This window comes from Crocodylus siamensis, chromosome 6 (assembly GCF_052110815.1).
Source record: "Crocodylus siamensis isolate JL-2025a chromosome 6, ASM5211081v1, whole genome shotgun sequence".
Taxonomy (NCBI): Eukaryota; Metazoa; Chordata; order Crocodylia; family Crocodylidae; genus Crocodylus; species Crocodylus siamensis.
In genome coordinates this window covers 26,483,610-26,503,946 of record NC_143400.1, presented here as the reverse complement: position 1 = coordinate 26,503,946, position 20,337 = coordinate 26,483,610, and the positions used below count along the sequence as shown (strand labels likewise).

At 53.6% G+C, this 20,337-nt stretch overlaps 1 protein-coding gene across 3 annotated transcripts; it reads left to right on the top strand.

Moving 5' to 3' along the window:
* Positions 1-6,396: 6,396 nt before the first annotated feature.
* On the top strand, positions 6,397-18,144 carry LOC149861899 (uncharacterized). Of its 3 annotated transcripts, none has more exons than XM_090054630.1 (8): positions 6,397-6,586; positions 7,060-7,505; positions 7,614-7,824; positions 8,175-8,279; positions 13,072-13,244; positions 14,557-14,683; positions 15,569-15,685; positions 16,853-18,144. In XM_090054630.1, the coding sequence occupies exons 2-8, from the start codon at positions 7,140-7,142 to the stop codon at positions 17,974-17,976; spliced, it is 2,223 nt and encodes a 740-aa protein (XP_089910756.1). In that variant the 5' UTR covers positions 6,397-6,586; positions 7,060-7,139; the 3' UTR covers positions 17,977-18,144. The 3 variants fall into 3 exon arrangements, with proteins under 3 accessions (XP_089910756.1, XP_089910754.1, XP_089910755.1); XM_090054628.1 differs by having other exon boundaries at positions 6,399-6,586; positions 16,850-18,144; XM_090054629.1 differs by having other exon boundaries at positions 6,401-6,586; positions 8,178-8,279; positions 16,850-18,144.
* The last annotated feature ends 2,193 nt before the right edge of the window (positions 18,145-20,337 follow it).

Sequence of the window (20,337 nt, the reverse complement as noted above, 5' to 3'; positions counted from 1 at the left end):
ACTTCAGGAGCAGAACACGGTCCAAAAGGAGGCCTATGAAAGCATTACCTTCTGAAGGGCATATTGAAGGTACATAATGTAGTGCTATTCTTTTCTAGGGGGAACTTGCCAAAACCCAGAAGAGGCATCCAAAGTGGAGAAATATTTAGCTTTTGCAACATTGCCAACCTCTTCCCTGGTGGGAATGGGAATATGCTCCCTTTTGATGTACCTGTTAATTTGTTTAGGATCCAGACACAATCTCAAGGATCCATCTTTTTTTTTCTATTATGACCAGTAAATGAAGCCAAGCAGGTGGTTGCTCTACTTTTTCTCTTATGTCTATTTTAACTAATCTATCTAATTCCTTTTTCAGTTACTCCCTTAGTACAAGAGGAGCATTTTTTGGAGCATGTATGGTGGGAGTATTTGGTTCTCTTAATTCTATCTTGTACTCAGTTGATAGTTCCCCTATGCCTTGAACACATCATAAAACTCTTCTTCTATGTTCTTGCTTTCCAGTCCTTCAGAGGCATCTGTTCTCTTAATAAAAGCTAGAGTTTGACATGTTTGCAACCCAATAATTGGCACTAGCTTTCCTGGGACTGTTACAAACTGAATTTTTACTATAATACCCTTGTGTCTGACATGCAGTGAACAAACACCCTTGGTTGCAATCATGTTCCCAGGATTTCCTGGGAGAGGAGTTGAGGGTAGTGGTTAGAGCAGAGAGAGCTGGGAGCCTCTATGCCTCAGATCTCTGGGATGGGAGTGTTGGGTAGTAGTTGGAGCCAGGTGGGAGGGTGCCCAGATGCCCGGGTTCTCTGGGAGGGGAATGGGGTGTAGTGGTTAGTCCAGGAGGGCTGGGAGTCTAGACATCTGGAGTTTTGGGAAGGGGCAGGAGAAGACTCTTGGGGCAGTGGTAGGAACATGGATCCCGGGTGCCTGGGTTCTCTGGGAGAGGAGTGATGGGTAGCGGGTAGAGCAGGGAGCATGGAAACCTCAGTTGTGTGGGAGGGTGGTGCTGTGGTTAGAGCAGGGGAGCTGGGAGCCCTGGGCTCTTTGCTGTCTCAAACAGCAGTGATGACGAGTGGTTAGAGCAGGAGAAGTTGGGAGCCCAGACCCCTGGGTTCTCTGGGAGGGGTGCAGAGGATAGTGGTTAGAGCAGGGAGCTTGTGCACATGCGTTGTCTGGGTGGGGGGGGAAGCCGAGTAGTGGTTAGAGCAATGTGGGTGGGCACCTAGACTTCTTGGTTCTCTGGGAGGGGAGCGAAAGGTAGTTGTTAGAGCAGGGCTGGTGGCCACCCATTCATCTGGGTTCTCTGAGACAGGAGTAGGGGTTACCAGATACAGCAGGGAGCCTGCATGCCTGGGTTCCTCAGGAGGGGTGTGCTCACTAGCACTTAGAGCAGGAGGAGCTGGAGGCCCAGATGCCTGGGTTTTCTACAGCAGGGGAGTGCTGGGTAGTGGTTAGAGCAGGGGGCGGAGAGCCTGGACTCTCTGGGCGGGGAGTGGGTGCTCATGGTTGGAGCAGAGAGCCTGGACACCTGTGTTCTGTGGGAGGCTTGTTGGGGCTAGTGGCTAGTGGCGGGGGGACCTGGAAGTCTGGGTTCTCTGGACAGGGAGTGCTGAGTAGTGGTTAAAGCAGGGAGCCTGACTCCAGGGTTTTCTGTGAGGGGAGGGGAAGGGATTGCGTAGAGCAGGAGGGTTGGGAGCCCGGACACTTAGGTTCTCTGGGTGGGGAGTCAGGTGTAGTGGTTAGACTAGGGGTCTGCACATGCCAGGCATGGGATAACTCTTGACGGCATCCTTTCTGCCCAGCTTGCAGCCACGGGGCTGGAAGAAGTGTCCCCTTGGTCCAAAATCCTGCTCTTGAGACGTTCCCTCTCCTCGTCCTGCTTCTCTCTCCCTCTGCATCTCTGGGAGGCTTTTCACCAGGTGTCCCTTAAGCTCCGGCTTCTTGGGGTCCTTCCTGGGTGCATGAAGCAGCTGGGAGCCCCAGGGTGCCGCAGCCTGGGCTCGGCGGGGTGTCTGTACAACCGGGTCCGTTTTGCCCTTGATGGGTCTTGTTTTAGCCATGGAGGGAGCTGCGGAGGTCACGGCTGGTCTGACCCCAGTCCGAGGCAGCCTCGGCTCTCCCAAAATTGGTGCCAAAGCCCCACAGCTCTTGCTGCCAGTGGCATCGGCCCAGTCCAAACAGGGGGTAAAAATTCTTCCCTGCCCCCAAATTTGGGGCAAAGGCAGTGCCCCTAGGGGGGATCTGTGTGGCTTGAGAGAGACCCCTCAGCCCTATACTCTGCCCTTTGCCCCAGCCGGGGGTGGGGGGGACCCTGTGAGAGCAGGGGCTGGTTTGGCACAGGCTCCCTGCCTCAGTTTCCACACCCCACCCCCACAGTATTGCAGCTCAGGGAGGAAAGGGTTAAGGAGGGCCTAGGCAAGAGAGGACAAGCCTCTACTCCAAGCGCCCAGAGAGTTCCGGTCCTCCACAGCCACCAGAGTGGAGGCGGAAGGACCATTGAGTCCTCCACCAGAGTGGAAGGCAGGGGATCATAGAGTTGTAGTCCTCCAGAGCCACCAGAAGAGCTGCAGAGGGAGCATAGAGTCACAGTCCTCCATAGAAGCAGATACGGAAGTTTTTTTATTAAGTGGGTCATAGGCACGGCTTCCATCCTGACTTGCACGGAAGTGATATCACGGTCAGGGGGCGGGAGCAGTGAGGGTTCATATCCATGGGATGTGGGAAGCAGGAAGCAAAGTCCCGTACCGTATTTCTTTACCTATATCACGCACCCTGTTTAGAAGAAATAGCTCTTTTGAGGTCAGTGCCCCAGTACCATATTTCTTTGCCTATAAGATACTCATGATTACAGGATTGTGGGGACCCCATGTCCTTACTTGTGGCTGTAGAGCCACGGTGCCGTATTTCTTGGTCTGAACACACTCCTGACTATAAGGTGTGCCTGCTTTTTGAGGGCAGAGTCTCAGTACCATATTTCTTCACCTATAAGATACTCTTTTCTATAGGACATACTTAGATTGTGGGGATCCCATGTCAGACCCCCGCATGTGGCTGCAGAGCCACAGTACTGTATTTATTGGCATAAACACACTCCTGTCTACAAGACGTGGCTGCGTTTTAAGGACTGCATCCACTCCCTCCTGGCTCCAGAGCCCCATTACCATATTTATTCAACAATAATGTGCTGTCTTCTATAGGATATACCTGAATTTTGAGGACTCCTATGTTAGGTCCCAGCACCCACGGTACCATATTTCTTCACCTATGAGATGCTCCCTTTTACAAGATGTACCTGGATTTTGAGCACTCCCGTGTCAGACCCCGGCACCCGCAGCACTGTATTTCTTCATACGTAATAAGCTCCTGTCTATAGGACATCCCTGGATTTTGAGGAGAGCGTCCCAGTTTTATCATGGTCTGATGGTGCCCTACACCAGTATTTCTCAACCGGTGGGATGCGTGGGTCCCGCTGGTGGGACACAAAGATCATCTTGGTGGGACATATCTCATTTCTGCTAATAGCATTTTGTTTGTTTTTTACAATTATAGCAATAAAATTTATTCTCAGAAAAATTATTTCAGTTTTTAACATCCTTAAAAATTTCCATTAATGATGAATATGATACTAAAATGTATGCCAATGTAAAAATGCACTTCTTGGAAAAAGTGGGGTTTTGTTTTTATCGTGTTGGGACCAGGGTTTTTTGACCAAATGCTTGGGGGGACATAAGGTGCAAAAGGTTGAGAACCGCTGCCCTATACCACCCTCACCCTCCAGTGACGCCCTGCCTCCTCACACACCCTTCCCAGATGGGAAGAGACTAGGACACGTGCGTGTCATTAATTAGTACCGTGGGATCTATTTTTACCTTAAAACCTGCAGGAAGTGATATTGGCCAATCAGAAATCAGTCCCTTGCCCAGATGCATAATGGGAAACACCCATAATGCACAGTAGGTTTGGGTCTGGGCTTTTCCAAGTACCCCTGGCCCAGTGCTGGGGGTGACCACGAAGGTCAAGATCAACCTTCTCCATAACAGCCCTGCGGGGCTGGGCTACGGGCCCCAAACCAGCTCCCACCCAGGCCTGGAGGATCCAGGGGGAAGAAATGACTCTGGGAGGACTTGACCTGCTCCATCTGCCTGCAGATGCTGAATGACCTGGTGTCCATGGAGTTTGGGCACAACTTCTGCCACAACTGCCTCCCCCGGCATTGGACTGGTGCCTCCGTTCAGGCAACCAGGTGTCCTGAGTGCCGGCGGCTAAGTGCTAGGGACCGGGCAGTGACAAACACGCAGCTCGGGAGCCTGGTGGAGAAAATCAGGGAGGTCCCATGGGATGAGATAGAGCCAGTGACACCACATGGACCAGGCTGGGGAAGTGGGCAGGGTGTTTTCCCCCTCCAGGAGTCTTGATACAAGCTCGGGTGGGGGGACACTGGCTGCCTCGGGGAATGGGGGCCTTTCCCTCTAGGGGTCCCAGCCCCAGTTTGCAGGGGGGTCAGGCCACGATTCCCCATTCCAATCCCAGCTTCCCTTTCAGGAGGGGTCAGTGAACCTGAACCACAGCCCTCCTCCCTACCCAGTGCAGATTGTAAGGCTGAACTAGGAGAGGCTCCTGGCACTGGAGTGGAGGGGGACTGAGCTGCTGTCTGGAGCACGGGTGGGGGGAAGCCCTGTCTGCCTGGTGTCCAGCGTGGTGGCAAATCCTTCCTGATGAATTTCCAACTCCAAAAACACAAGGGAGTGGGGGCAAAAACCTTGCCCCCCGCCTCTCCCATCAAACTGGGGATGAAACCCAGGTGTCCTAGCCCTGCCACCCCTGCTCTGTCCCATAACCCAGTCCTCCCCCAGAGCTGGAGAGAAAACCTGGGAGTCCTGGCTCCATGTCTAACCCACCAGACTCCCCTCCCCTCCCCTGCCCTCCCCTCCCACAAGTCAGGAGAGAAACCAGGCATCCTGGGAGCAAGCGGAGTTGGAAAACTCTCCCAAACGAGTCCTTTCCTTTGAATCTTGAGGGTCTCTCCACTGCAGGGTGAGGAGAAACCCACATCCCAGTTAGTCTCCACTCACAACTCATTGCTTTGCTACTGCCTCTTCGTCACCCCCTGCAGGAGGCTGCGGACCCATCGTGAATGGGTCTGAAAAATAACCCCATGGGCAGGGGTTGTGTGTCAAGCTGGAGACTGTGATGAAGTGGGTGTGGATATCGGATGAACCCTTTTGGGTCCAGGGCCAGGGTTAGGGCTAGGGCTAGGGTTAGGGTTAGCATTAGGGTTAGGTTTAGGGTTAGGTCTAAGTTTATGTAAGTGGCTTGTGGTTAGTGACAGGAGGTCTGCAGATGGGAACCAGCCTATCTAGATCCTAGAAAAGTAAATCCTGAAGGGATCTGATAATTTCATCTAGTGTAGTAACATCTTAATTGAACCCTCCCAGCCAAGTGTGTGTCCCACCTGCTCATGAAAGCATCCAAATATGTTGATCCCACAACTTTTCTTGGCCGCCTGTGCGCATGCTTGACACGCTTCAGAGTCAGAAGCTTCCTCCTAATTTTGCTCATCTGGGGCATCGCTCCCCTCCAGCCAAAGAAGCTTGTCTCCATCCTCTCCAGTCAGGCATCCAGGCTGTAGCCGGATTGGTCTAGAGACTAAATGAATCAGAACTAGTGGCAGAGGTGATATCTCTTATTAGACCAACTAGATATTTGCGCAAAAAAAAAAAGAAAGAAAGAAAGAAAGAAAATAAAGATTTTTTTATTTTTTTTGCAAATACCTAGTTGGTCTAATAAAAGCTATTTCCTCTCCATTCAGGTATTTGAAGCATATGCAAATCCCAAGTCCAGCTCCTCCTCTCCTGACTAAATCACCCTAGCCCTTTTCACTGTCTCTCACCGTGGGCACTAATAATTTTTGTTGCTCTGTTTTTCCAACCTGGCCACATTCTTCTTCAACTGCAGGGCCCAAAACCGGACTCTGGACTCCAGGGGAGGCCTCACCAGTGCTGCATAGCCTGGAAGACTCGCTGGATTTGCAAGCAGCAGACAAGGCTCTTTGGGCAGATGCGATATATTTTCTTAGACCGGTTAACAAGTTGGCAAAATTGTTGTTTTGCAAGCTTTTGGGCACAAACACCTGTCTTCAGGCAGAGGGAGAGTGACTTTGATTTGCAAGCGAGACGCCTGTTAATGCAACCCAGGCTTTTTAAAAAAAAATGTTTTTTTGCAAGAACACCACCCTGTGGGCTCCTAGCCGCTGTTCACTGCAAGCCCCTGGTCCTTCTCTGCTGCGATGCAGCCTGGCTGGGCATTTCCCAGGTTGTCTTTGATAGGATGGGAAGGGCAGCCTGGGGGAAGGGGGTGGCTGGAAGGGGAAGCACAGGATGAGGAACAATGGTTTTCCCTGGGATGGGAGAGCAGGGAGGCAGAGCTGCGGGGTCTTTCTCCTGCTTTGCATCCCCAGCAGAGGAAGGGGCTGGGGCCTGGGCAGGACCCAGCAGGGCAGCTCCCGCCCCGGAAGAAGGAGGAAGGAGCCGCGGGAACAGGAGGGGGGAGCTCTGCAGCCGGGATCCCAGCTGCGGCCCCGGGAATGGGGGTGAGTGCGGCCGGGGCTGAGGGCCTGCGGCAGGGCTGGGGGGAAGGGGCTGAGGGGCTGGCAGGGCAGGCAGCGGTGTGTGCTGTGTTAGAGCTGGGCAGGGGCAGGGCACCGCGGGGCCGAGCTGCACTATTTACACCCCTGCACCCCGCTGCTGGTGCAGGGGGCACAGTGTGGGTGGTGGGGGGTGAGGTGTGGACCCATAGGGAGGTCAGTGCGGGGGGTTGTGAGGTCAGGCAAGGCCTGTCCCTGTAGGGCAGGGGCCCTATGGAGACCCTGGAGCAGGCGGGCTGGGGGCCAGGAGGGTCCATCAGGGGGCAGGGGCTGTGGATATGGGGTTGGCTGCACCTTGGGGCAGGTGGGGCCTGAGCTGCGGTGGGGTCAGGGGAGCTCCCTGGCACCGTCAGGCCTGTGGTCCTGCTTTGCCTGTTACAGGAGAGATTCATCTCATCTCCTTCCTGCAAATGCCCCAGGAGACAGACGCTGCTGACAGACCCTGCATGTGAGTGGCAGAAGAACAACAGCTGGGGCAAAAACTCCCGTGGCAGAGACCATGGCTGCTGAGTCAGGCCCAGAGCCCGCTTTGAGCTCCCTGTTTCCAGCCCCGGAGCTGGCTCTGGACAATGAGCATCCCAGCCCGGAGACGCGGTGCCGGCGCTTCCGCGGCTTCCGCTACCAGGAGGCCGCGGGGCCGCGGGAGGTCTGCAGCCGCCTGCGGGAGCTGTGCCGGGGCTGGCTGGAGCCCCAGCACCGCAGCAAGGAGCAGATGCTGGAGCTGGTGGTGCTGGAGCAGTTCCTGGCCATCCTGCCCCGGGAAATGCGGAGCTGGGAGTGGGGACGCGGCGTGGAGACTTGCGCTGAGGCGGTGGACCTGGCCGAGGGGTTTCAGCTGGGGCAGGCAGAGGACAAGGAGATCCAGGTGAGAGCGCTTCGCCCCCACTTCAATGCCGCCTTCTTGTCTCCATGTGTCCGGGGATGTTTCCTCCCACCCCGATCTCTCCCGGCAACACGGTCATTTTGTCCCCAGGTCACGGTGCGTGTGAAGGTCGAGGACGTGGCCTCGGACAAGATGACACCCACGGAGGCGTTGTGGGAGGCTCTTGACTCCTGGCCGGAGCAGCCGCAGCTGCATTCAGAGCACGTGGCCCAGGAGGAGGCTGGCTGGGGTCTGGCCCCAGGGGCCCCAGAGTTGCTGCGGCATGTCCCCAGGGAAGAGCCCCCAGCTCAGCAGGAGTCAGGTAAGATGCTGTGTGCCGGCCTGGGTCTGGTGCCTGAGTTACCCTTCAGCATTTGGGGCAGGAGGCTCGAATCTCCACCCTGCCCACGACAGGGCTGCAGCATTTATAACCATGTGGCTGGACAGAGACAGGGCTCTGATCTCTGTTATGGGGCAGGAGGTAATTTCGGGGCCCTGATCTTTCTCACTGCGTGTGGGCAGCACCCAGCAGAAAGATCCTTTCTCCTGGCTGGGCCTTGTACCACGGTCACAATCAGCGGTTGTGGTCCGGTCACACCTCTCGTGACCTCTGTGCTCAAGAACAGGCCAGCGCAGGTTTCCCCAGCGACTTTTTGGCTGGTTCCCGTTCAGCAGGATTTGCTCCAGATCCCCCCGGCACTGAAGAGACCAGGAACTGCTCAGCAGATGAAAGCTCCTTGGCCTTGTTCCCTGGACAAGACCCATCTCCAGAAGCAGGTAAGGAGCCATGTTTCTGCCCAAACTTTTTAATAGGCATCCATGCTCTGGGAGACTGGATTATCTGGCTTTCCCAGGGACTCCGGTGTCTGCAAACCATGGAGGAGATTGCCCTTGTCTTTCCTGCCCCTCTCCCCTGAAATGGTGAATGGTGACACACTACGGGTCTCTGTCAGGGAGAAATGTCTGCGTTGGGTCCGATCTCCGGCACCACCAGATCTTGCTCCTGGAAAGCAAGCTGCTGTAGCCTGGCAAGGTGCTAACCCTGGGGTGGAGCCAGCCCAGGCTTGGAGCACAAAAGGAGAGGAGGGAGAAAAGATCAGAGGGAGCAAGCAGGGCAGTTTTCAAGCACTTTGCTCCCCACCCCATCTAAAGAGAAGCCTTAGTTGTTCCTTTAATTAGGGACAACTAAGGTATCTAGCTAAAGTCACTTAAACTTCAGTGTTTAGACACGGTTTGACATGTCCATCCTTCCATCCCTTGTTTAATCTGTAGCTGCAATTAATGCAGAGTAAAATCAATGCCTACATTCAAGGTTTCTAATCTGAAGGAGCCCCTAAATAAAGCCTCCCTAAGGGAGCAAAATTAGTTCCTACCACTTAAAAGGCAGGGAAAAGCCCGGCAGCAGGGTGGATGCTATCCAGCTTATTGTCCTGAGCGCACCGTGTCTGATTACCTGCCCTGGGTTAGGTTTTGCATGCGTGCACCTGGTGCCAGGAGCTGCTGGCTCGGAGAGACCAAGTGCATTTTCTTGGGGTGACAGTGGTGGAGCTGGGGCAGCTAAGGGGGGCAGAGAGCTTTATAGGCTTTCAGGGATGTTATAGATCAGTCCCACCTCTGTTATAGCACCCCCTGAGTGACAGAAAAGAGGAGGCTGGAAGGCATCGAGCTGGAATGGAGCAAAATGATCCCATACTTAGGATCATGTCATAATATCCTCTCATATGGAGGATACTCCTCTGACAGAGGGGAGTCCATAAGACAGAAGGAAGCAGGCTCACTAGGCACATAAATAGCTAGGTGTGTGATGTCCAGGAGGGCTGCATGGTGGCTTGCCTGCCGGGGGCAAAGCTAGAGGACCCCCACAACCGCTGGTCATAGGCACTGGGGAGGAGCCCGTGGTCCATATGGATACCAGAGACATAGGGAAGTATAGGAGAGAGGTTCTGGAAGCTAAATTTAGGCCACTAGGCGGGAGGTTAAAGTCCAGGATCTCCACAGTAGCGTTCTCCAAAATGCTTCCTATTCCACGTGCAAGGCCCGAGAGACCGGCAGAGTCCAGACTCTCAGTCCAGGGTGAGACGATGGTGCAGGGATGAGGGGTTTAGGTTTAAGAGGAACAGATTAACCTTTGAGGACTGGAGGGATCTGTACTGAAAAGACAGGCTCCTCCTAAACCAGACCAGAGCCAGGCTGCTGGCAGTAAACATCTACAAAGTTGGAGAGCAGTCTTTAATCCAAAAAAATTGGGAAAACCGATGGGTTCAGAAGAGCGTGCGGGTGGGGTGGACACAGCCGCAGAGGGGGCTATCACGCTGATCCCAGACTGCCTTGAAGAAGAAAGCAAGGGAGCCAGAAGTAGACCTGTGGGTGATGGCGAGGTTAAGTCCAAACATCTCGCACGCTAAACAGTAGCAGGTTGCTGAGCCAGGACAACATGTCTAAGTGCCATGTTGCCATCACAACAGAGGAAGTTTTAGCACAAATTGGTAAACTAAATACCAATAAGTCACCAGGATCAGATGGCATTCACCCAAGAGCTCTGAAGGACCTCCGTGGTGAAACTGCAGTTACAAATGCCCTGTGTCAGAGGGCTGAGGGGTTGCTAACACAACACCCACCTTCAGAAACGGCTCCAGAGGCAAGGGACCAACAGACCAGTGAGTCTCACTTCCATCCTCAGCAAATGGGTAGGATTTATTATAGAGAATAAAATCAGCTGTCGTGTGGACAAACAGGACATGCTGGGGAAAAGCTAACGTTTTTCATAAAGGGAAATCCTGCCTCACCAATCTGCTGGAGCTCTTCGAAACACATGGACACGTGGGATCCAATTGGGAGAATATATTTGGATTTTCTACAAGCTCTCAACAAGATCCCTCGCCAGAGGCTTTTTTGTCTTCTAAATGTTGCCCTGGGATTGAAGGAAAGTCTTTTTTGTGGATTGAGAGCTGGTTAAAAGATAGGGAGCACAGGGCAGGGCCAAACACTCACTTTGCAGGATGGAGGAAGGTCAAAAGCAGGCTGCTGCCAGGGATCTGTGCTAGGTCTTGTTTTGTTCAACCTTTTCATCCAATGATCTGGAAATGTTGGTGCACAGTGACATCTCCAAGTTGCAGATGATACCACATTATTCTGGGTAACGGTAATCAACTCTCAGGCTGATGGGGAGGAGCTGCAGAAAGAGCTCACCAAGTTAAGTGAGTGGGCAAAAAAATGGCAAATTAAATTCACTGTTGAGAAGTGCAAGGTAATGCACCTAGGGCAAAATAACCTCAGCTGGACAGACTTGGTGCTGGCTTCTGAGCTAGCTGTTACATCTCAGGAAAGAGATCTCGGAGTCATTGTGGGTAACTCTCTGAAAACATCTTCTCCATGTACAGCAGCAACCAAAAAATAGCCCATTTTCATTTTCAATGCCTTTCTTAATGATGCCCAACATATTATTATATGCTGGGCATCATTAAGAAAGGCATTGAAAGGAAAATAGAGAACATCCCCATGCCATTATATATAAATCCATGGTGCGCCCACATCTTGAGCCCTGTGTGCAGGTGTGGTCCCCATGGCTCCAAAGGATGGAGTAGAATTAGAAAAGGGCAACCAAAATGATGAGGGGCCTGGAGCAGCAGCCATGTCAGGAAAGACTGGGAAGGCTAGGCCTCTCCAGTTTGGGAAAAAGGCGACTAAGGGAGGGTATATAAGAGGTCTATAAAACTGTGAAAGGTGCAGAACAAAGGAACAGAGAACTATTGTTCACCACATCCCCCAATACTAGAACTAGGGGGAACCTGCTGAAATGAGCAGGTAACAGGTTTAAAGTTAATGAGAGAAAGGGCTTTTTTATGCAATGCATATTGCGTAGAATTTAAACATTTTATGCAATGCATATTGCTGCCTAGTTAACTTAGGGAATTCATTGCCACAGGAGGTGGTGGAGGCAGCGAGCAGAGCCAGGTTCAAAAAAAGGACTGGATAAATTCATGGAGGATAGCTCTACCCATTGCTCTTGGAGATGTTGGCTCTGGCATTTCCAAGCTAGTAGCGGTGGGTGCCAAGGACGGTATTGTTAGGGAGATAAATCACTTGAAAACTATCTGGTTCAATGCTCTCTCTCCTCAGCAAATGGGTAGGATTTATTATAGAGAATAAAATCAGCTGTCGTGTGGACAAACAGGACATGCTGGGGAAAAGCTAACGTTTTTCATAAAGGGAAATCCTGCCTCACCAATCTGCTGGAGGGCCTAGAGTCCAGGAGGAGGATTTACTGTCCCCATACAACACAGGGGACCTCTTGGCAGACGTCCTACCTAAGCGGGTACTGCTGCAGCCATCCCTGACGTGCTGGACGGAGGAGTGGAAAAAGGGGAGGACTAGAGGCAGGGAGGGGGAATGTGAATGTCTAATGGCTTGGGATAGGGTTGAGGCAGGCAGGATTCAGTGCAGAAAAAAAATCAGCCTGAGAGCTCTTCGAAACACATGGACAATCATTAGGAATACCGGGTGGAGTGGTGATTAAGACCAAGGCACCATTCATTGGATTGATTTATGAACAAACTTGCCCCTTTAACAATGTCACGCACCACGCAAGCACAGCTGCAGGCAGGCTAGGAAGACTTCAGTGCTAGGATTCGCAGGGCTCGCTGGCCAGGCATCCAGGATACCCTGGGAATGCTTCAGCAAAGAGATCGTAGCCTGTTTCAGAAGCTCGGGCCTTTTACATTTATTGAGGATGGGCTGCTGTGGTTTTGAGAGTGAACTAGTCACCTTTGAATGAACCAGTTGCGTTTCACAATGCCGTCTAAATTCTATGAATGGATGTCTGGTTTCCTGCAGTACCGTACCAGCATCCAATCATTTTGCTCGCTTATGTGCTGTATGCATCTTGCTGTCTCAGAAAGTGGCCTCAGACCTTTTGCTGAAGGCTGGGTTATGAAACCACTTCCTCTCACCGCTCACTGACGGACGGGTTATAAATAGGTCACACAAGTCTATCTTCAGAAACCGCATCTATGCAAGCAGCAGACTAAATGACTGCGGAGTAATCAGTGTTACTGTGCAGTACCGTCCCGGCATGGCTTTTTTCGGATGCTACCGCATAGTAGCAATGCACTACTGCACAATGCTACTGCCCCCCAACGCTCCTGTGCAGTAGTGTCATGTCACAGTTACTGCCCCCCAATGCTCCTGCGCAGTAGCATCTCACATAGATGCACCCAGAGATACACAAAATAGCTAACTAATTATGTCGAGGCGTAAGATAGCCCCACTTGTGTTATGCTATAGCATCCATTTTTGCCACTGGTGGGCTATGGGGACCACTGGTGTGACCCGGCACAGTACTTCTGTATTTCCACCATGGTGCTGCACTTGCCACGCTGAGTCGCTGGGGCTACGTCTCCACCTTTATGGCTGTGGAGGTCTATTAGCCAAAGCTGTGAGACACGGGCTGCCTTCTCTCCGCTCTCCCACATGCGGAGCTGGCTTAAGCATGTACTAGCATGGCAGGGTAGCAGGGCTTTCCCTGGGCCAGCGGCACCGGGTGTAAACTGTGGATTTTTTTACTCGGCAGGTACAGTGACCCTGAGCAAAGCTGAGGAGCAGCCTCCTGAGGAAGGGCCTGCAAGCCTGGAGCTGCTGCCAGCATCCCCAGGGAGACTGGGGGAGAGGGGATCCCTGACACCTGAGCCCGACCAGCTGCAGAAGGGGCAGGGCAGGCCTCCAAAGCCGAGGGAGAGCATGGAGGTGAGTAAGGGCCCAGCTATAGTTGGAGACAGAGCCCATGAGGAGCCAAGGGTGTGGAGAAGGATTTGGGCATCAGAGAGACCTAACAAGTCACAAGAGGAAGCTTTCCTAGCGCCAGAGGCTGCATCCACCACGCCATCAGGGAGGGACTCTGGGGAAAACTCAGGAGCTCGCTGCACCCCCTCCTCCACCTTGAGTCCCCAGCACATGGCCAGGCCAGGTCTGTGCCACGCTGTCCTTGCTCTGGACCACGCGGGCACAGCTGGAGTGGCTCTTGCCTGACCCAGCCACATGTCAGGGACTCGGGGTCAGGCAGGAACCGTGCCAGCTGCTCCAGCTGTGCCCACATGGCACAGCCTGAAGCAGTGCGTGGCAACGCAGCACAACACCACATTCTCAGCACTCATGCCCCTGCCAGGCCCCAAGCTGGTATGGGTGACAGATACAGGGAATCTGCACAAACCGTAAGAAAATGAAGTGAATCCTAGCCCCAGTCCCCTTGCCAGTGGTGTTTGAGCATTGGCTCTGAGGATGCCAGCTGAAGGATCCCTTCCAGGCCCAGAGCTGTGCTTTGTGCCTTGTGAAATCCAGATGTTTTCTTACTCCAGGAACTGCCATGCTGCAGTTTCTGGGAATGGAGCTGATTTGCCATGGTTATCTCATTTTTCTGTTTTCAGGCTGATTTTTTTTCTGCACTGAATCCTGCCTGCCTCAACCCTATCCCAAGCCATTAGACATTCACATTCCCCCTCCCTGCCTCTAGTCCTCCCCTTTTTCCACTCCTCCATCCAGCACGTCAGGGATGGCTGCAGCACTACCCGCTTAGGTAGGACGTCCGCCAAGAGGTCCCCTGTGTTGTATGGAGACAGTAAATCCTCCTCCTGGACTCTAGGCCCTCCAGAGCTGCATGGGAAGCAAAGGGAGACTCCTGACACCACCCTGCAAGGTCCTGGGCTTCCCTAAGGTTGTGTCTGGTGGAGAAGGATAAATCCCTGGTTTCCCCTCTTCCAGGCAGGGGGGGTTTCCTTATGAGTCACTGCCGTGAAACCAACTTCTCCAGGGGACACACAGAGTGCCTGCAGTAGAGAGGCTCTGCTAGTGAAGTAGCCTGTGCTGGCGGAGAAAGTAGCTGTGCCGTCTCCTTGGATGAGATGGGCTAAAGCAGACAAACGGACTCTTCTGTCCTCAGAGATGTGTCTACATCCCATGTCGGCTAAATACCAGAGAGCGCTGCATGCCTACCTGGCAGAGCTGAGCTGGCAAACCTTTTTAGTGCAGAGTAAGGCTGAGTGTGTAATCCTTGTGACCGCAGCTCCGGGAGGCCTTTGAGGACGTGGCTGTGTACTTCACGCGGAAGGAGTGGGAACGGTTGGAAGACGGAGACAAGGGGCTGTACCGGGACCAGATGCTGAGGAATTACCAAGCCCTTGTTTCCCTGGGTAATGTTCTCTTTCTTGCTTCTCTCTGGAGCTGTGTGAGCTTGGCGATGTCCCCTTCCTCTCCTTGTTCTTTTACAGTCTCGTTGCTACAAAGTTTGGGATGGTGATTTCAGTCCACTTTCTCCCACTGTTTTCTCATTGCCCAGGTCTCTCGGGTTTTCACGCATTACTTCGCTTAGGCCTTCCTCTTGGTCTAACCCCTGGTGCTTCCATATGCAGCAGTTCCTTTGCAGGATGATCTCCCTTTGCCCTCCCAGCATCTCTGCACCATCTCCAATGCACTGTTGATAGCATTTTAGCAACAACATATATGTGTGTGTGTGTATAGAGGTGCATATGTGTATGTGTGTGTAGGGATGTATATATGTGTGTGTGGTGTAGGGGCATGTGTGTGTATGAGTCTATCTATCTATCTATCTATCAGTGTTTGTATGCATATATATATCTATATGTGTGTGTGTGTATGTGTGTGTGTGTGTACATGTGTGTGTGGGGGGGTATATATATACATGGGTGTGGGTTTGTATGCATGTGTGTATAATATAATACTAACGGCTATCTTTCTTTCTGGTGTGTCACATATCACTGCACCTCTGCCCGTTTTCCCTGGTGCTACTGTAAGATTTACATCCTTTATCTACTTCTGCATTGTTGATGCTGTCCATGTCATATGACTATCCTTCTGCTTACCTGGAGGACACAGACCATCATCTGTTGAGGGTTTCTGCCTGTAGTGCTTTTCTTTTCATCCCAAGCATCCACCTTCCCTATTTCTCCCAGCCCCCAGTAGAAGGCTTGAGTCCATTGGCTGTCTTCTGCACGTCCCAGCTTGGCAATGGATGGAGAATCACCAGAAATCCCCCTTTTCTGCATGTCTTCCAACAGGCTATCAAGGTCCCACACCGGACTTAATCCACCGCATCCAGCGAGGGGAGGTGGATCTCTGGGTCTGGGATGATGAGGACTGTGGAGAAAGCTCAGGGTCCAAGGGCTCATTCCCAGGTGAGTCTTATCAGTGCCTCTGCCCTACCTCCCACTCAGGAGCTGGAAGCCTGTGAACCTAATTTGAACTGCTGCCCCAAGGGGCTTCCCTTCTTGTGCGTTGTCCAGGCAGGTTTCATTTCCACTCCTTGCAATTCAGTAATATGGGGACAAGCAACTGCTCCCTGCACCTTCCCCTCATTGGTGCTGTTGGGGCATGAAATCTCCCTTCATCCATGACTCTTATTGCCCTCCCTTCTGGTGTTTGCAGACCTTGCTGCAGAATGGAGAGACAGCCCAAGGGGAAGGCATACCACGCTGGGGCTGAAGTGTAGCCTGCTGCTTTGATTTTAGGCATGAAGCTGATATCCCTGAGGTTGGCCTTTCCAACTTTGCTTGGCCATGTGAGAGTTGATTCCCCACTGCAAAGTGCCCGTGCCTCTAGCACACTCCCTGATAGGATTCGTGTTACCCCTTGGCCATTGTCAGGGTCAGCAGAGGCTCTGGGGAGCCATTAAGGTTGGACTGCGGAGAGGATCGGGCTGTCCTACCCGCTGCGGGTGCTCTTTCTAGTCACCTTGCAGGATAACTCGTAGGGGTTATGAGAAAGGCAGTGTTTGATCAGTACCTGGAGCTGTTGTAAATGGCTCCTAGGGGTGAGGGGATTCACAAGCTTCATGCTCAGGGGGATATAAACACTCCATAGTTGCAACCAGAGTCCCCCCTCTTTCTGCTTCCTCCGTGGGGCCACGAGTATCACAAGCCCTAGGATCTGATGCAGAGGCCATGGGCAGGATCACACCAAGGCCTATGTCCTGGTGTAGATTCCTCTGACCTGGAGGACACCTGAAGGCTGTGGGCAGAGAAAAGTCTCGTGGACCCATTACCCAGACAAGACCAGCTCATCCAGGTGGGCCTAAAGCACTGCAGTTCTCCCCAGTCAGATGGGTTCAGAGCTAGGACAGAACATGGATTCAAAGTTGATTGCCTAAAGGCAGGTTAGCATGGCACACCACACCTCCCTTGCATCCCCAAGACCCGGATGCCTAGGAAGTGAACCTCATTCTCGCAGGGTGCTCGAGGGCTAAGGCCGAGCCCTGCTCTGAGGCTCATCCTAGCCTCGGAGAATAGCCACTTTTTCCCAGCAGGAGAGCAACTAATATCCAGGTTCCCTTTCCCACCCAGCAGGTGCTGGGGTGCTCAGCAGGGAAGAGGAGCAGCCTCTTGAGGAAACCCTGGAGCTTCTGCAGACTCGCACAGGGCAATCCGGGGAGATGCTCCTCTTGAAACCTGAGCGAGGCCAATTGCAGGAAAGGCAGGCCCCACCGGAAGAGCAGAGGGCAGACGTGGCTGTGAGCCAGGAACCGTCTCCAGATGTCCACAAGAGCAGTATGAGGGCAGACCTTGGAGAGAGCCAGAGGTTTGGAGAAGGCTTGGAGGAGCTGAAGATCCCCGAGATGATGCTTCGCCTGCAAGAGAAGTTACAGCCGAGCAAACCTGGGGTGGGGGACCTCTGGGGAAAGCAGCAGCTTGCCATCCAGCACAGAGAGAGAGCCCAGCATGGGAAGTTTTTGGAATGCCTGTTGCGCTTGGCCTTACACGAGAGAGCACACACGCTCCCCGAGCAGGGCAAGTGCTGTGCTCATCTGGCCACCCACAGCAAACTCCACCTGGGAGAGGCACCGCCCGTCTGCACCGAGTGCGAGAAGACCTTTGTGGCCCAGCACCTGCACCTCCTCTCTGGGCAGCACCTGCACCGCTGCGGGGACTGTGGGAAGACCTTTGGTGACCGCTCCTGCTTGGCCCGGCACCGGCTGATCCATACAGGCGAGAAGCCCTACCGCTGTCCGGAGTGTGGCAAGCGCTTCAACCGCTCCTCCAACCTGGCCCAGCACCGGCGCATCCACTCGGGGGAGAAGTCCCACCACTGCCCTGACTGTGGCAAGGGCTTTGGGCGCCCACAGCACCTGGCCCGGCACCGGCGCCTCCACTCTGGGGAGCACCCATACGGCTGTGCCAAGTGCGGGCAGAGCTTTACCTGCCCCTCAGATCTCGCCCGGCATCGGCACGTGCACGCCGGGGAAGGGCCACACCGCTGTGACCACTGCGGAAAGAGCTTCAGCAGCCGCTCCAGTCTGGCTCGGCATCAGCGCATCCACACAGGCGAGAAGCCCTACCAGTGCCCTGACTGCGGGAAGAGCTTCAACCAGGCTTCCCACCTGGCCAAGCACCGGCGCCTCCACTCAGGTGAGAATCCGCTCAGCTGTCCTGACGTCCAGAAGGGCTTCGGAGGCCAGGGACACCTGGCCTGACACCATGCATCCAGCCACAGGAGCAGCTGTAACTCTGGCCTCATAAGGACATTATTTCTCTTAGGAGACCCACTGCTCTCCAAGGAGAAACCATGCATGTACAGATGTTCAGATCTTTTATCCCAGAGTAAAAATGGATGCTCCAGGAGAAAAATGACCTGGGAACAACTAGGGTTAAATTTCTGGCCATGAACAGACAGTCAGTTTCTCCTTCAAGAGTCTCTGCTCTCCCAGAAGAAGGCATGAGCATACAAATGTTCAGGATTTTCCCCCCAAGGCAAATATGGTGGCTCCAGGAGCAAAATTACCTGGGAACATCCAGGGTTAAATCAATCCCAGGCAAGTTGCTTCTGGGAGAGCAAATGTCTGACCATGGGCAGTCTGGGTTAGCTTATCAGGGCTGTTGCATGAACACTGTGTGCCCTCAGAGGCTGGGGGGGGGACATGGCGAGCTCCTGCAGGCAGTGAGAGCGCTGTTGGCAGTGGGAGCATGGCAGTGGCAAGCAGTGAGCTCCCGCAGGCGGCGCAGCACTATCAGCAGCAGGGACCGAGGGGGACGGCAAGCGCCAACCAGCTGTTGGTGACCATCCACAGAAGCTGCTGGCGGTGATGGTGGCGAGGGGGGTGGCAGTGAGCGGTGACCACCCGCAGGTGCCGCCGGCAGTATCAGCGGCACTTTTTGCAGGGCGTGCACTGACAAACTCAGGGGGGGCACATTCATTTGCATGCACCACTGACGCATCACCAATGATCTGTTGCCAGGCAGACTAAGGGAGCCAGCAGAATATACTGAGATTGTGTGCACAGCCCCAGCTCCGTTGCCCTGGCTGCAGTGTCAGCACTACAAACTATTCACTATTTAGGGCCTCAGCATTCAAAGGTTTCTACACTTGGCTCCGAGTAAGTTTTTCATAGTTTCATAGTTTCTAGGGTTGGAAGGGACCTGAGCAGATCATCTAGTCTGACCCCCTGCCATGGCAGGAAAGAGTACTGGGGTCAAATGACCCCAGCAAGATGTTCATCTAACCTCCTCTTAAACACCCCCAGGGTAGGAGCCAGGACCGCTTCTCTTGGAAGCTGGTTCCAGACCCTAGCCGCCCTGACCATGAAGTAGCACCTCCTGATATCTAACCTAAACCTACCCTCTGCCAGCTTGTAACCGTTATTCCTGGTCACTCCTGGCGGTGCTCGGGGGAACAGTGACTCCCCCAGTGCCTGCTGGTCCCCTCTGACTAGTTTATAACAGGCCACAAGATCCCCCTCAGCCTTCTCTTGTGGAGGCTGAACAGGTTCAGGTCCTGTCGCCTCTCCTCGTAGCGCCTGCCCTGCTGCCCCCTGACCATGCGAGTGGCCTCCTCTGGACCCTCTCCATGCTGTCCACATCCCTCTTGAAGTGCAGCACCCAGAACTGAATGCAGTACTCCAGCTGCGGCCTGACAAATGTTGCATAGAGGGGGAGGATCACCTCCTTGGACCTGCTCGAGATGCATCTGTGGATGCATGCCAAGGTGCGGTTGGCCTTCCTGATCGCGTCCCCACACTGCTGGCCCATGTTCATCTTGGAGTCAATGATGACTCCAAGATCCTTTTCCGCCTCCGTGCTGACAAGAGGGGAGTTCCCTAACCTGTAGGTATGGTGCTGGTTGTTCCTCCTGAGGTGCATCACTTTGCACTTGTTGGTGTTGAAACCCATCCTATTCTCGTCCGCCCACCCTTGTAACCTGTCTAGGTCAGATTGTAGCCTGTTGCATCCTTCCAATGTGCCCACGTCCCCCCACATCTTAGTGTCATCAGCAAATTTGAACAGGGTGCTTTTCACCCCCTCGTCCAAATCACTGATGAAGATGTTGAACAGTGCGGGCCCGAGGACCGAGCCCTGGGGGACCCCACTGCCCATGTCCTTCCAGGTTGAGAAGTACCCATCCACTACCACCCTCTGGGTGCGGCCCTCCAGCCAGTTGGCGACCCATTTGACTGTGTGGGTGTCTACACCACAGTCCCCAGTTTCTTAATGAGAACGGGGTGAGAGACAGTGTCAAAAGCCTTCTGAAAGTCCAGGAAGACTATGTCCACTGCTACCTCTGCACCTAGTGTTCTGATCATAAAAGGCCACCAGGTTGGTCTGACAGGACCTGCCACTGATGAACCCATGTTGGTTGCCCCTAAGCATGCAGTCCCCTGCTGGCCCTTCCTGGATGTGTGCCAGCATAATTTTTTCTACCATGACAACAGGCCACATTCATTAAATACATATACACAGCCTCTGCCTGCAAGGGAGATGGGCTCTGGGGCCTTCTAAACCCTCCCAGGCCTTTGGCAGCTGCACTCAAGCAAGGGGTCTCTGTCCCAGGCTGAGTGGGG